At 33.2% G+C, this 16,338-nt stretch overlaps 1 protein-coding gene across 1 annotated transcript in view; it reads right to left on the reverse strand.

The window, feature by feature from the left end:
- The window catches only part of LOC144238035 (uncharacterized), a 78,187-nt gene that overhangs the window by 35,013 nt on the left and 26,836 nt on the right, over nt 1-16,338 (reverse strand). Inside the window, exons 6-7 of the mRNA XM_077771781.1 lie at nt 16,122-16,232; nt 3,423-3,527 (exon numbers count right to left, since the gene is read on the reverse strand). Coding sequence (XP_077627907.1) covers nt 3,423-3,527; nt 16,122-16,232 — 216 coding nt within the window. The remainder of the gene's footprint in view (nt 1-3,422; nt 3,528-16,121; nt 16,233-16,338) is intronic.

The raw sequence follows: 16,338 nt of genomic DNA on the forward strand, positions 1-16,338 counted from the left end.
TGTACAAATGTTCCTTTGAGATAATTTCATTTATTTTGGATATAAACCCAGGTGTGTGACTACTAGACTAGGGTAGGTCCATTTGTAAATTTTTTTTAACAACCTTCATATTACTTTCCATAATAGCACAAATTTATATTACAATCAACAGTGTATAAGAGTTGTATTTTTTTCACATTCTCACCAATACTTATCCCTTGTTTTCTTATAAATAGCCATTCCAAAAAGTGTGAGCTGATAATTCATTGTGATTTTGATTTATATTTCCCTGATGATTAATGATGTTGAGCATATTTTCATGTGTCTGTTGGGCATCTGTATGTCTTTTTTGGGAAAATATCTGTTCAAATACTTAAATTATTGTGATTGTGAATGAACTGTTGGTGATTTTACCATTAAGTTATAGAAGTTCATTATATATTTTGGATATTAACCTCTTATCAGATATGTAGTTTAGAAATATTTTCTCCTATTCTGTAGATTGCCTCTTCATTTTGTGATTGTTCCTTTTGCTATACAAAAGTGTTTTAGTTTGATGTTCTCCTACTTTCTTCTTTTGTGCTTGTGCTTTTGATGTCAAATAAAAAAAAAATATTGCTTAGAGTAACATTAAGGAGATGTCCTCCTATGTTTTCCTCTCAATACCATGAGTATAATGGTTTTAGGATTTAAGTCCTTAATCCATTTGAGTTGATTTTGTGTATTATGTAAATAGGTGATCATTATTTTGCATAAAAACACCCAGTTTTCCCAACACTATTGAAGAAATTATCATTTTCCCATTGTACATTTTTGGCGTCTCTGTAAAAAATCAGTTGATGATATATAAGTGGGTTTATTTCTGTGTTCTGTATTCTGTTCCATGAAATTATTTACCTACTTTTATGTCAACAACATATTGTACTGATTACCATATCTTTGTGATATAGCTTGAAATCATACTATGTGATGTCTCTAGCCTTGCTTGTTACACTCAAGATTTCTTTAGCTATTTGCAGTCCTTTGTGGTCTATGAAAATTTTACTGTAGTTTTTAAATATTTTTGTAAAAAATGCCATTGCAATTTCTTTTATTTTCAAATATTGGTTTCAAGGACTAGAATTAAGTGATTCATTACTTACAAATAACTCCTAGTGTTCATCATAACATCTGTATTCCTTAATACCCATCACCCATTTAGACCATCCCCCATACCTCCCTCAATCAATCCTCAGTTGTTGTCTATTGTTGTCTATTGTCCTATGGTTTGTTTCTCTCTCTTTCCCCCTCCTTCACATTTGTTCATCTGTTTGTTTCTTAAATTCAACATATGAATGAAATAATTTGGTATTTGTCTTTTTCTGACTTATTTTGCTTAGCATAATACATTCTAGTTTCATCCACACAAAGTACACACACACACACACACACCACATCTTTATCCATTTATCAGTCAATAGACATTTGAGGTCTTTCCATAGTTTGGCTATTGATAATGCTGCTATAAACATTGGGGTACATGTTTCCCTTCAAATCAGTATTTTTGTATCCTTTGGGTAAATACCTAGTAGTGCAATCCTTAGGTCATAGAGTAGTTCTATTTTCACTTTTTGAAGAACCTAGGTACTGTTTTCCAAAGTGGCTGTACCAGTTTACACTGCCACCAACAGTGTAAGAGGGTTCCCCTTTCTCCACATCCTTGCCAACATCTGTTGTTTCCTGTATTGTTATTTTTAGCCATTCTGACAGGTTTAAGGTGGTATCTCATCATGATTTTGATTCATATATTTCTGATGATGATTGGTGTTGAGCATGTTTCCTTCTGTATGTTAGCCATCTGAATGTCTTCTTGGGAAAAGTGTCTATGTCTTTTGCCCATTTCTTCATTGGATTATTTGTTTTTTGGGTGTTGAGTTTGATAAATTCTTTATAGATTTTGGAGACTAATGCTTTATCTGATATGTCATTTGGAAATATCTTCTCCCATTCCATTGATAGCCTTTTAGTTTTACTGATTGTTTCCTTCACTGTGCAGAAGCTTTTTATCTTGATGAGGCCCCAATAGTTCATTTTTGCTTTTGTTTCCCTTGCCTCAGGAGACACATCTAGAAAAAAAATTGCTACAACACCTGTCACAGATATTAGTGCCTGTGATCTGTTTTGGGACTTTTATTTTATGCAAAAATGCTAATTCAAAAGGGCATATGCGCCCAGATATTTATTGCAGGTGTATTGACAACAGCCAAAGTATGGAAAGAACTCAAACGTCCATCGACAGATGAATGTATTCAAATGTAGGATTTGAATACATTCATCAAATACACACACACACACACACACACACACACACACACAATGGAGTATTACTCAGCAATCAAAAACAATGAAATCTTGCCATTTGCAATTACGTGGATGGAACTAGAGGGTATCATGCTAATGAAATTAGTGAGTTGGAGAGAGACAAGTATCATATGACTTTACTTATATGAGGAATTTAAGATACAAAACAGATGAACATAAGGGAAGGAAAGAAAAAATAATATAAAAACAGGGAGGGGGACAAAACATAAGAGACCCTTAAATATAGAGAACAGAGGGTTGCTGGAGGGGTTGTGGGAGGGGGGACGGGCTAAATGGGTAAGGGGCATTAAGGAATCTACTCCCGAAATCATTGTTATACTATATTCTAACTAACTTGGATGTAAATTAAAAATGAATAAATAAATAATAAAATTACAGGACTATAAATAAGTGAAAAGACTCAACTTCAAAAAAAAAGTCCCAACTTTATGATACGTAGATCAAAAAGCAGCCATATTGCCTATCTTGTGAAAGCTCCATTTTTCTTATTCCATCTTGTTATTACAAAAGATGATATAAGAAATGAAAACTATATTCTCTAAGAAACTGATCATATAATAACTAGTTTGTTATGAAAATTCACAATGTAGGGAGAATCCTATATATTTTTGTTTTATAAACAGCAAAGGAAAACTATTAAACATTACCTAATGAAAGCTTGTTTGGTGGATTAATGAGCACACACTCACTTAAAGATAAATATTAACTGATATATAGATTAATTGATTAAGTTATTTTTAAACTGAGAAAGGCTGCCCTACATTTGAATTTCTTACTTTGTTTTAACAAAAGAACTAGAGCTGAAATACTTTATTTTTTATGTTTATTTAATATTGAGACAGAGAGAAACCAAACATGAGTAGGGAAGGGGCAGAGAGAGAGGGAGACAAAGGATCTGAAGCAGGCTCCAGGCTCTGAGCTGTCAGCACAGAGCCCGATGTGGGGCTCGAACTCACAAACTGTGAGATCATGACCTGAGCTGAAGTCAGATGCTTAACGGACTGAGCCACCCAGGCGCCCCTGAAATACTTTAACCCTTAGATTGTGTTTTACTTGCCCAAACATCATAAATCTCTACTTACCTATGACTTTGTTTAAACCTAATTGAAGTATTAGATCACTAATTGATGGATTCATTGGTGGAAGATCTGCTGTATCTGGAAGTTCTGAGGTTACTTCATTTTTAACTGAAATAATAAGATTGCCAGATTAGGTGATTTAAAACTAAAATTTTGTTTACAGTAAAATTATAGCACATGAAATTAATTAAAAATATTTTACCATATAGTTTTTAGCCTTATTTTTAAGTTTGGTTGTTTATTTTTAGCATGAGCAGGGGAGGGGCAAAGAGAGAGGGAGAGAGAGAATCTCAAGCAGGCTCTGTGCTGTCAGTGCAGAACCTGATTGGGGCTTGAACTCGACCCTGAGAGATCATTAGCTGAGCTGAAATTAAGAGTTGGACCCTTAACCAACTAAGGCACCTGAGGTGTCCCTAGCCTTATTTTTTAAGGGTTTTACTTAAATTCCAGTTAGTTAACATACAGTGTAATATTAGTTTCAGGTGTACAATTTAGTGATTCAACACTTACATACAAACCCAGTGTTCATCACAAGTACATCCCTTAACCTTATTTACTTCACAATTTAACATACACTATCCAATTAAATACAAATATGTCTAATAATTTTTAAAACCTTATTAAATAGCTACCATGTGCCAGATATTATATTAAGCATTTTTCAAATATTATCTCCTTTAATCTTCACAATAATTCTAGGTAGTAGGTATTTTATTCCCATTTAATAGATAAGAAAAGTAGAGCTGGGAGAGATTATGAATATTTTGGAAGTTCACATTCTCAAGTGCAAAAGCTTGAAATGAATTTTGCTCTTTTAGATTCCAAAACCTATTCTCCAGCTCGTAGACTAAAATGTCTACCAGGCTTGAGCATGTAATGTGAGTGAAATGAACTGGTGATGTTTGGAGTGGCATGAATAACGGAAGTGAAATAAGGAGGATACACTTATTAAAAATAAAAAGCTATTACTCCAATTGGTTGTTACAAATGCAGGCCTGGTGTTTCTGGGTCATCAACATTCTCAAGGGAATCCAGAAATGTAGATATTTGGAAGGAATTCCAAGATCGTAAACTATTTCCAAGCAATGTAAAAGTTTTATGCATGTTTGTAGGACAAAGGAAATCATCAGCTATTGTCACAAGAGAATTACCTAATTTTAGAAAAGAATTAATTCTAACATATGGATAGAATTTATGAGCCAACTGCTAGGTTATATTTCTTTGTTAAACATCATTATTTATCTACCAATATATCTATCATCTAGTAACAGGAAAATAAGATCAAATATCTTGAGGAAATCAGCACTTTCAAAAAAATAGCAATGAGCAAAATACACCAGAAAAAGTGGAAAGAACAATTAAAAATTAAAATTCACAATTAAGGTAACCTTTTCAAAAGTTCCAGGCCCACATATTTTGATGTGTAGAATTCTCTAATAATTCTTAAAGAATTACATCCTATGCCAAAGCACATAAAAAGGGATGTTTTTACAGTCAAAATATTCACTGCAAGAGTATTAACATTGATATAGACATAATTGGCATAAGTGAAATAAAAATACGACACAGAAATATAGTGCAATGAAATATAATGCAAGTCACATATATAATTAAAGGTAATAATAGCATCATTAAAAATAAAAGAAACAAATAAAATCATTTTCAGTAATGTTTTATTTAAACTAATAGATTCAAAATATCATTTCAACATGTAATAAAAATATAATTGATGAGATGCTTTAAGTAATTATTTTCATAGTAGGTCTTCAAATACTAGTATGAATTATAAACTTACAGTATATCTCAATTCATACTACTTGCATTTCAAGTGCTCAATATCCACAGGTGGCTAGTGATTGCTACATCACACCGTACTGATTTAGAATATAAATGCAAAAATCTTAAATTAACAAGTAAGGAAATAGAATTGAGAATTATTAAAATAACAGCATGGCATCATCTAGTAGGATTCATTCCCAAATACAAGGTAGGACATCTATAATATAGTTATTATATTAATAGTTCTCAAAAGAGATGATGGAAGATTATCTTAAGGTAAAATATCATTTATAAAACTTAAACATACAATCCATTTAAATTTCCCCAACTTTATAGAGATATAATTGATATATAAAATTATATAAGTTTAAGGTTTACAATAATTTGATAAACTCATATATTGCGAACTGAATACCACAATAAGGCTAACATGTCTATCACCTTATATATATGAATGAAATAGATATATTTTGGTATATATATAAACAAGTATATGTAATAAGTATATATATAAATATGTATTGTTTAGTTTTTAATACATAAAATATATAATATAAATAAAATATATTAATTTATAGTGAGAACATTAAAGATGTACTTAGGCATTTTCAAATATATAGTACAGTTTTTTACCTATAGTCACCATGCTGTATATTGTATCCCAATAACTTATTAATCTTATAAAATAAAGTTTGTAATCTCTTTGACCAACATTTCCCCATTTCTCCTACTCTCAGTTCCCTGACAACCACTATTGGGCATTTGTGCACCCCTATGTTTATTGTAGCATTATTTGCAATATCCAAAATATGGAAGTAACCCAACTGTGCATCAAATGATGAATGGATAAAGAGATGGTATACACACACACACACACACACACACACACACACACACACACACTGGAATATTGCTCAGCTATAAAAGGAATGAAATCTTGCCATTTGCAACAATGTGGATGGATCTAGAGGTTACTAAGTGAAATAAGTCAGTCAAAGACAAATACCAACTGATTTCACTCATATGTGGATTTTAAGAAACAAAACATGCAAGTAAAGAAAAAGGAGATAAATAAAAATCAGACTCTTAAACATAGTCAACAAACTGTGGTTGCCTTGGGGAGGGGTGGGCAGGTGCATGAAACTGTTGAAGAGGATTAAGAGTACACTAATTGTGATGAGCAGTGAATAGAAAATATAGAATTGTTGAACCATTTTATTGTACACCTAAAACTAATATAACATTGTATGATAATTATACTTGAATTAAAAATACACATATTAAAAAAAAAAAAAAGAATGAGTCTTGGGTTTGGGACATTTCTTACCAAGAGAGAAAGTGTCCATACAAACTGTGCCAGGCTTACCACATTGTGTGAAAACTATCTTTCCTTTTTCTGCATGCAGTAAATGATCAATATGTCTTTAGAGATTGTAGGTCATGTGGAACCTGGACAATTCCAGTGCTTTGTCTGTCCTCTGCCCAGATGGGACAGTTCCTTCTACTGAGGCATAGGAGAAATGTACATAGGAAAACTGCTTGCCATCAGCCACTGGAGAAGATTCACTGACCATGGAATACTGAGACACACTACTGAAGCTAATCTTGCTCTTTATATATGTAAAGTGATGTTCCATTCAGTGCTTGACTGCATTGTGTTTTCATTAGCAACTCTCATACCAAATGACAAGCGGAAAACTGTTTGCAGTTCTCCCCACTGGGTTTAGTAACTGGCGAACAGTACCCTATTCCCTGAGGATTGATAACCAGTATTCTGTATTCTCCTGGTCTAATGTTTCCTTTTTCAGTCATAATTTTGTACATGAGTTCTTTCTTTTTTTTTCTTGGTTAGTCCAGCTAAAAGTTTGTCAATTTACTTTATGTTTTAAAAAATCCAACTCTTTGTTTTATTGATTTTTCTACTGTCTTTCTAGTTTCTATTTCATTTATTTGTGCTTTTATTTTTATTATTTCCTTCCTTCTGCTAATTTGGGGCTTCAAACATTCTTTTTTTTCTAATTCCTTGTGGAATAAAGTTAGATTATTCATTTTAGATCTTTCGTTTCTCTTAATATAGACATTTGCAACTCATAAATTTCTGTATGTTGTTTTTCATTTTCATTTGTCTCGATGCTTTCTGATTTACCTTTTAATTGGTTATTCAAGAGTGTGCAGCCTAATATTCATATACTTGTAAATTTTTCCACTTTCTCCATTATTTGTTGTTACTTTCATACTATTCTGGTCATAAAAATATTTGATACAATTTCAATCTTCTTAAGTTTGTAGTCCAACATATGATCTATCCTGGAGAATGCTTCCTGTGTTCTTAAGAATAATGTGTATTCTGTTGCTTTTATGTGGAATGTTCTGTATATATGTGTTACGTGTATTTGGTCTACAGTGTTATTTAAGTCCTTATTTTTTTATCTATCCAATGTTGAAAGTAAGGTATTGAAGCCCATTATTATTATTGTACTTCTATTTATTTCTCCCTATGAGATTTTTGTTAATATTTGCTTTAGTATAAGGGTGTGCACATGTATATTTATTATTATTATATCTTCTTTCTAAAATGACCCTTTTCTCACTATTCACTGACCTTCTTTGTCTATTTGGATCAATATCAATTGACAGTCTATTTTATTTGATATAAATGTTGCCACTCCTGTCCTGATTTCTTCTACTTGACATTTGTGTGGTGTTTTCCATTAATTTACTTTGGGGCTGATGAGTATCTTTAAAGCTAAAGTGAGTCTCGTGTAGGCAGCATATTGATAGATTTGTAACAATCCATTCATCTACTCTCTGCTTTTTGATTGGATATTTTAGTCCATTTGTGTGTAAAGTAGTTATTGATAAGTAAGTTCTTGTTTCCATATTGTTATTTTCTTGCTGTTTCTTTCTTTCAAGTTTTTTTTTCTTTCATAATTTATTGTCAAGTTGGTTTCCATATAACGCTCAATGCTCATCCCAAAAAGTGCCCTCCTCCATGCCCATCACCCCTCCTCCCCTCTTCCTCACCCCCATCAGCCCTCAATTTGTTCTCAGTATTCAAGAGTCTCTCATGGTTTGCCTTCCTCCTACTCCCCAACTATTTTTACTCTTCTTCTCCCCCATGGTCCTCTATTAAGTTCCTCCTAATCCATCTATACGTGCAAACATATGGTATCTGTCCTTTTCTATTTTTTTAATGTTTAATTTATTTCTGAGAGAGAGAGGAACAGCGTAAGCAGGGGATGGTTAATTGCATTTTTATACACCAATAATGAAGCAACAGAAAGAGAAATCAAGAAACTGATCCCATTCACAATTGCACAAACACCAGAAAATACCTAGGAATAAACCTAACCCAAGATGTAAAAGATCTGTATGATGAAAATTATAGAAAACTTATGAAGGAAATTGAAGAAGACACAAAGAAATGGAAAAACAGGGGCGCCTGTGTGGCTCAGTTGGTTAAGCAGCTGACTTCAGCTCAGGTCATGATCTCACGGTTTGTGAGTTCGAGCCCCATGTCAGGCTCTGTGCGGACAGCTCAGAGCCTGGAGCCTGCTTCAGATTCTGTGTCTCCCTCTCTCTGCTCCTCCCCTGTTTATGCTCTGTCTCTCTCTGTCTCAAAATAAATAAACATTAAAAAAAATTTTTAAAAAAAGAAATGGAAAAACATTCCATGCTCATGGATGCGAAGAATAAATATTGTTAAAATGTCATTACTACCCAAAGCAATCTACACATTCAATGCAATCTCAATCAAAATTGTACCAGCATTCCTCTCAAAGCTAAAACAAACTAGAACATCTAGCACATCTAGAAGAGGTAGCATTGCCTCTCCAGGGCCAAAAGAGCCAGTGGACACCCTTTACCTCCCCTACGCTCACCATAGGTGCAGAGACAGCTGTTGAGGGTGGCTAACCTGCACACTGGCTTTTTGCTGTGATTTACTTCAAACTCCATACCCCTGGCACTTTGGTGCAGCTGTCCTTCTGGGACAAATTTAAGCAATCCCAGAGTGGTGAGACCTTCCCCCAGAGGAACAGCACAGGTCCCCACCATGACAGATCCATAAAGTTTGGAGTTTAAAAACTCTGCCAACCTGTATGGGATAGACCCCAAGGGTCTGCCAGGAGGGCAGATGGCACAGACTCAGACAAGTTGAAAGGAGCAATTTGAGTGGTGCCTGTGACACACCAGGGAATATTGATCTTCTGGAGGGCTTCTCAAGGATGCCAACTTCCCTCTCTGGGGACTGAGGAGCTAGTGGTGCCATTACCTATCCCACCCATTAGCATACACTAACTTCAGTAAACAACACAGAACCAACAGTGACAGCCTAAACCATTTACATCAAGCTCCACCCCCTGCACTCTGCATGTGCTACTTTTTGTGGGCAACTGTACCTGATAACAAGGGCAGTGGAGCCCTCCCCCAGAAGACCAGCACAACCCCCTCTCCAACAGGCTCACTGACTAGACAGTTCTACAAAGCTTCAGCTCTAGTGGAAAAAGCAGTAGGTCTCTTTAACAAGCAGACCGGAGTACAACTATTAAGAACTCACTACTCTGGCCAAGGTCCACACTCTCCCCACTGAAGGCAAGTAGAAACTGCATTGGAATGACCTGAGAAAAAGAACAACCAAAACAAAGCAGCAAAGTGCACATAGCATACACCAGAGACACCCTCTAAAGTGCCAGGACCTGGACACTAAAAGACCTCTTCTTCATAAAGCCACTACTTTCCAGAGCAGGAAACATAACAGGCTTTCCTAACACAAAGAAGAAGACAGGCACCTAGACAAAAGGCAAAGATGGAGGAATTCATCTCAAAAGAAAGAACAAGAAATGGTCATGTCCAGGGATCTAATACAAATAGATATAAATAATATGCATGATCCAGAATTTAAAGCAACAATAATAAGGATAATAGCTGGACTTCAGAAAATCATAGAAGACACCAGAGAGTATCTTGCCACAAAGAGAAAAAGCCTAAAAATTAGTGTAAAAATGAAAATACAATAAGCAAGATTCAAAAATGACTAGATGTAATGACCACAAGGATGAAGAAGGAGAGGAAGGAATAAGTAATATAGAAGATAAAATTATAGAGAAATAAAGCTAAAAAAAGAGGGAAAGAAAAATATTGGATCATGAATGTAGATTTAGAAAACTCAGTTACTCCATAAAACACAATAACATTCATATCATATAGGTCCCAGAAGAAGAGAAGTAAAAGACAGCAGATGGCTTATTTGAGAAATTTATAGCTGAAATTTATCCCTAATCTGGGGAAAGAAACAGACATACAAATCTGGGAGGCACAGAGAACTCCCATCAAAATCAACAAAAGCAAGTCAACTCCAAGACATATCATAAAGTTGCAAAATATAAAGAAAAAAATCCTAAAAGCAACAGGACAAAAGAAGTCCCTTCTTACAAGGGAAGTAAATAAGGTTAGCAAAAGATCTTTCCACAGAAACATGGCACGCAAGAAGGGAGTGGCAGGAAATATTCAATGTGCTGAAAGGGAAAAATCTGGAGCCAGAATATTTTACCTGGCAAGGCTGTCATTCAGAATAGATGGAGAGATGAAACATCTCTCAGACAAAAACAAACTAAAGGAGTTTGTGACCACTAAACTGGCCCTGCAAGAAACATTAATAGGTATTCTTTGAGTGAAAAGAAAAACCAAAAGCAACAAAGACTAGAAAGCAACAGAAAAATCTCCAATAGCAATTACTTGACAATAATACAATGACACTAAATTTACGTCTATCAATAATTACTTTGAATGTAAATGGAACAGATGCTCCAATCAAAAGACATAGAATGTCAGAATGGATTAAAAAAATGAAAACAAAAAAGCAAAACCCATCTATATGCTGCCTACAAGAGACTCATTTTACACCTGAAGACACCTGCAGATTCAAAGTGAAGGGCTAGAAAATAATTTAGCATGCTAATGTACATCAAAAGAAAGCCTGAGCAGCCATACTTATATCAGACAAACTAGATTTTAAGCCAAAGACTGTAGTAAGAGATAAAGAGGGACACTGTATCATAATAAAGGGTTCTATCCAAAAAAGATCTAACAATTGCAAATATTTATGCCCCCCAACTTTGGAGAACCCACGTATATGAAACAATTAATAAAAACATAAAGGAACTCATTGATAATAATAGAATAAAAGTAGGAGACTTTAACATCCCACTAACATCAATGGAAAGATCATCTAAACAAAAAAAAAATCAATAAGAAAACAGTGACTATGAATGATACACTAGGCCAAATGGATTTAAAAGATATAATCAGAACATTTTATCCTAAAGCAGAAGAATATACATTCTTTTTGAGTGCACATGGGACTTTCTCTAGAACATATCACATTCTGTGTCACAAATTAGGCATAAACAAGTAAAAAATGTCTGAGATTATATAATATATATTTTCCAACTATGGCTCTATGAAAGAGTTGGAAAGATCACAACTCATGGAAGTTAAAGAACATCCTATTAAAGAATGAAGGGGCCAATCAGGAAATTAAAGAAGAAATAAAAAAAATACATAGAAACAAATGAAAATGAAAATATGATGGTCTAAAACCTTTGGGATGCAGGAAAAGTAGTCATAAGAAGGAAGTATATAGCAATATAGGCTAACTGCAAGAAGCAAGAAAAATCTCAAATATACAACCTAATCTTACACCTAAATGAGCTAGAAAAGCTACAACAAATGAAGCCTAAGGTCAGTAGAAGAAGGGAAATAATAACGATTACAGATTAAATAGATGAACAGAAACAAACAAAATGGCAAAACAGTAGAACAGATCAAGGAAACCAGGAGCTGGCTCTTTGAAAGAATTAATAAAATTAACAATAACCCTAGCCAGATTTACCAAAAAAAAAAAAAAGGAGAAAAGACTCAAATAAAAATCACAAATGAGAGAAAAAATCACAACCAACACCACAGAAATATAGTTATAAGAGAATATTATGAAAAACTATATGCCAATAAATTGGGTAATCTGGAAGAAATGCACAAATTCCTAGAAACATATAAACTACCAAAACTAAAACAGTAAGAAATAGAAAATTTGAACAGACCAATAATCAGCAAAAATACTGAATCAGTAATCAAAAATTTCCCAACAACCAAAAGTCCAGGGCCAAAAGTCTTCACAGGGGAATTCTACCAATATTTAAAGACAAGTTTATATCTATTATTCTTAAACTGTTGCAAAAAAATAGAAATGGAAGGAAAAATATTAAACTCATTTTATGAAGTATTATTTTGATTCCAAAACCAGACAAAGACCTCACTAAAAAAGAATTACAGGCCAATATTCTTGATGAACATAGATGCAAAAATTCTAAACAATACTAGCAAATCAAAACCAACAGTACATTAAAAGATTTATTTACCATGATCAAGTGGGATTTATTCATCAGCTACAGAGGTGGCTCAATATTTGCAAATCAATCAACGTGGTACACCAAAATAATAAAAGAAAGGATAAGAATCATGATACTCTCAAAAATGCAGAAAAAGTATTTGACAAAATATAGCTTCCAGCCTTGATTAGAAGCCTCAACAAAGAAGGGATAGAGGAAATATAACTGGACATAATAAAGACCATATATGGAAGATCTACGGCTAGTATCAGCCCAGAGACAAACTGATAGCTTTTCCTGTATGGTTAGAAATAAGACTGCGATATCCATTCTCATCATTGTTCTTTAACATAGTACTGGAAGCTGTAGCCTCAAAAATCAGACAAGAAAAAGAAATATAAGGCATCCAAGTTAGCAAGGAAGAAGTCAAACTTTCACTATTTGCAGATGACATGATATTCTATATAGAAATCAAAAAGACTCCACTAGAAAAATTGCTAGAACTGATATATGAAATCAATAATGTCACAGGATACAAAGTCAATGTATAGAAATCTGTTGCATTTCTATATGCAATACAGAAACATATACCAATAATGAAGGAGCAGAAAGACAATTCAAGGAATTGATCCCATTTACAATTGCATCAAACCCATAAGATACCTAGGAATAAACATCACCTAAGAGGCGAAATACCTGTAACTATGAAAACTGTAGAAGATGTATGAAAGAAATTGAGGATACCAGAAAGAAATGGAGAAACATTCAAAGCTCATGTATTGGAAGAACAAATATTGTTAAAATGTTTATACTACCCAAAGAAATCCACATTCTTATGCAATCCCTGTCAAAAGAACACCAGCTTTCTTTGCAGAGCTAGAACAAATAATCCAAAGTTTGTATGCAACCACAAAGGACCCCGAATAGTCAAAGCAATTTTGAAAAAAGAAAATAAAAGCTAGAGGCATCACAATTCCAGACTTTAAATTATATTACAAAGCTCTAGTGATCAAGACAGCATGGTACTGGAACAAAAACAGACACATAGATCAATGGAACAGAACAGAAAACACATAAATGGACCTACCACTATATCGTCAACTAAGCTTCAACAAAGCAGAAATGAATTTCTAATGGAAAAAAGACAGTCTCTTTAACAAATGGTCTTGGGAAAACTGGACAGCAACATGCAAAAGAAGGAAACTGGACCACTTTCTTAAACCAAACACAAAAATAAATTCAAAATGGATGAAAGGCATAAATGTAACACAGGATACCATCAAAATCCTGGAGAAGAACATAGGCAGTAACCTGTTTGACATCAGCCATAACAACTTCTTACTAGATACATCTCCTGAGGTAAGGGAAACAAAACCAAACGGGAACCTTTGAGAATTTATCAAAACAAACAAACTTCTGTGCAGGGAAGGAAACAATCAATAAACTTAAAAGGCAACATTTAGAATGGGACATGATATAAATGTAAATGCAGGGGAATTGTTTAAATCATTAATGGGTATGAAGGGCATTGGTTGTGATGAGCACTAGGTGTTCTGTGTAAGTGATGAGTCACTAAATTGTATACTGAAACTAGTGCTGCACTGTATGGTAGCTAACTGTAATTTATTTTATTATTTAAAAAATATTTTTTTAAATGTTTTATTTATTTCTGAGAAAGAGAGAGAGAGAGAGCGTGAGCAGGGAGGGTCAGAGAGAGAGGGAGATACAGAATCTGAAGCAGGCTCCAGGCTCTGAGCTAGCTGTCAGCACAGAGCCCGACTCAGGGCTTGAACCCATGAACGTGAGATCATGACCTGAGCCAAAGTTAAGACACTTAACTGACTGAGCCACCCAGGATCCCCTACTAACTGGAATTTAAATAAAAACCTGAAACTAAAAACAAACAAATTGCAAAAAATAGTAGAAAAATTCCCACCAGATATAGCAAATAATAATAGCAGAAAATTTTATGGAGTTTAGGCACTCTTCACATAAATCCCATAATAATCTTATAAGGTAGATACTATGACTAGTTCTATTTCATATATGAAGAAACAAGATTTGTGGAGAGACTAGTTTACATAGTAAGTGCTATACGTAGGCATCAAAACAGTCTATTTCCAGCATCTGTACTTTTGAACACTGCCTCTGCATTACCTCTCATAAGAATATGGTAGACTTCCCCTAACAGAAATAGCCCAAATATCCACAGGAGAATGGGCAAAATTTGTAATACATTTTAAAACCACATCACTATATAGTAATAAAAATAGATAAATAAGACCTAAAATTATCAACAGTGATTAATCTTACAACTGTTGAACAAGAAAAACCAATTTGCTAAAGAAAAAAGCATGTAGCATACTACCATTTAATCATATAAAACAATAAATTCTTTATAGATATAAACATATTTAGCAAAAATATAAAGAAATGAATTGAACTAATAGCCATCTAATTCAGAATAGGAAGCAATAATCTGAGAAGAATGAAGAGGGAAATCTAATATTTTAGATTTATTATATTTATTAAGTGGGGGCACAGACATACAAGTGTTCATTATACTAATTCTTAAAGCTTTCTATATTTCAAAATAAAAGTAACAGAAAAACCCTATAATACATGGGTTTTATTTGGTTATAAGAAGTTTAAAGATAAATTCAATCATTTATTATACTAAGCAAGAACTTAAATTGAAAATTTCTAATCCTCTAAGAATATCCTATTTTTCCTTAATCCATGTTTGAACAGAGAAAACAACAAGCAACTAAATAAATAAATAAATAACTTTTTAAAAATTATATGTCACAAATTGTAGAAAATCCTGTATAGCAATATCAATAGCAAGATAAAAAACAAATATTCCTTTTCCTTTTAAAATTATACAACAGTTGCCATCAATACTTAAATTTTGAAAAATTTTATAAATCTATAAACAATATCTTGAATAAGCTCTACTGGATAATAACCAATATGGTTTAGCATTAAATGATACTTAATAAGAATTGGAATAATGGATGAATGTTATACTTATAAAAATGAAATAATTATAATTTCTGTATAAAATTCCTAGAGAAGTGTTTTCTAAACTAGTATTCCATAAAACTCTATTCCAAAATGAAGAAAAGGATAGGATATTTTGGTCAATAAATTTAAGAAATATAGTATCATAATTAGAATATTAAAGACTATGAGAAGTAATGAATGATACAAATAGCTTTACAGCATTTACGAGTTCTGTAGAACTAACCAATTTTAACAATTAATGTTCTAAATATTCAACCTAAAGAAAAATTCAATGATAAAATCATAAATGAAGCTGGTCATATTTGGGGATCCTGGTTTGCTTAGTCAGTTAGAGCATGCAACTCTTGATCTCAGGGTCGGAGTTCAAGCCCCACATTGGGTGTAAAGATTATGTAAAAGAATACATAAATAATTTTTTAAAAGCTTATCACATTTTAGATGTATTTTTAAATTTTCAAATGTTTTATGACTACTAGCTTTAAACATGTTTTTTAAGTATTATACACACCATTCAATCTTTGAGATTGGTAAACTCCACTTGTTTGTCTTTGATCCTTGTATCCTATAGTAAGTTTTGGATCTTCAGGGGTAAAATCTGAGGGTTCATCCATATCCTGATCTATCAAGATGGAAAAAAAAAGCCTTTAGTAAATCAAATACAGAAAGACTACTGAAATCTACCTACTGTGGTCTAATTCCAAGAAGAGTATAATATTTGAAAGTTA

This window comes from Crocuta crocuta, unplaced genomic scaffold, assembly GCF_008692635.1.
Source record: "Crocuta crocuta isolate KB4526 unplaced genomic scaffold, BGI_CrCroc_1.0 scaffold457, whole genome shotgun sequence".
In the NCBI taxonomy this organism is placed as follows: domain Eukaryota; kingdom Metazoa; phylum Chordata; class Mammalia; order Carnivora; family Hyaenidae; genus Crocuta; species Crocuta crocuta.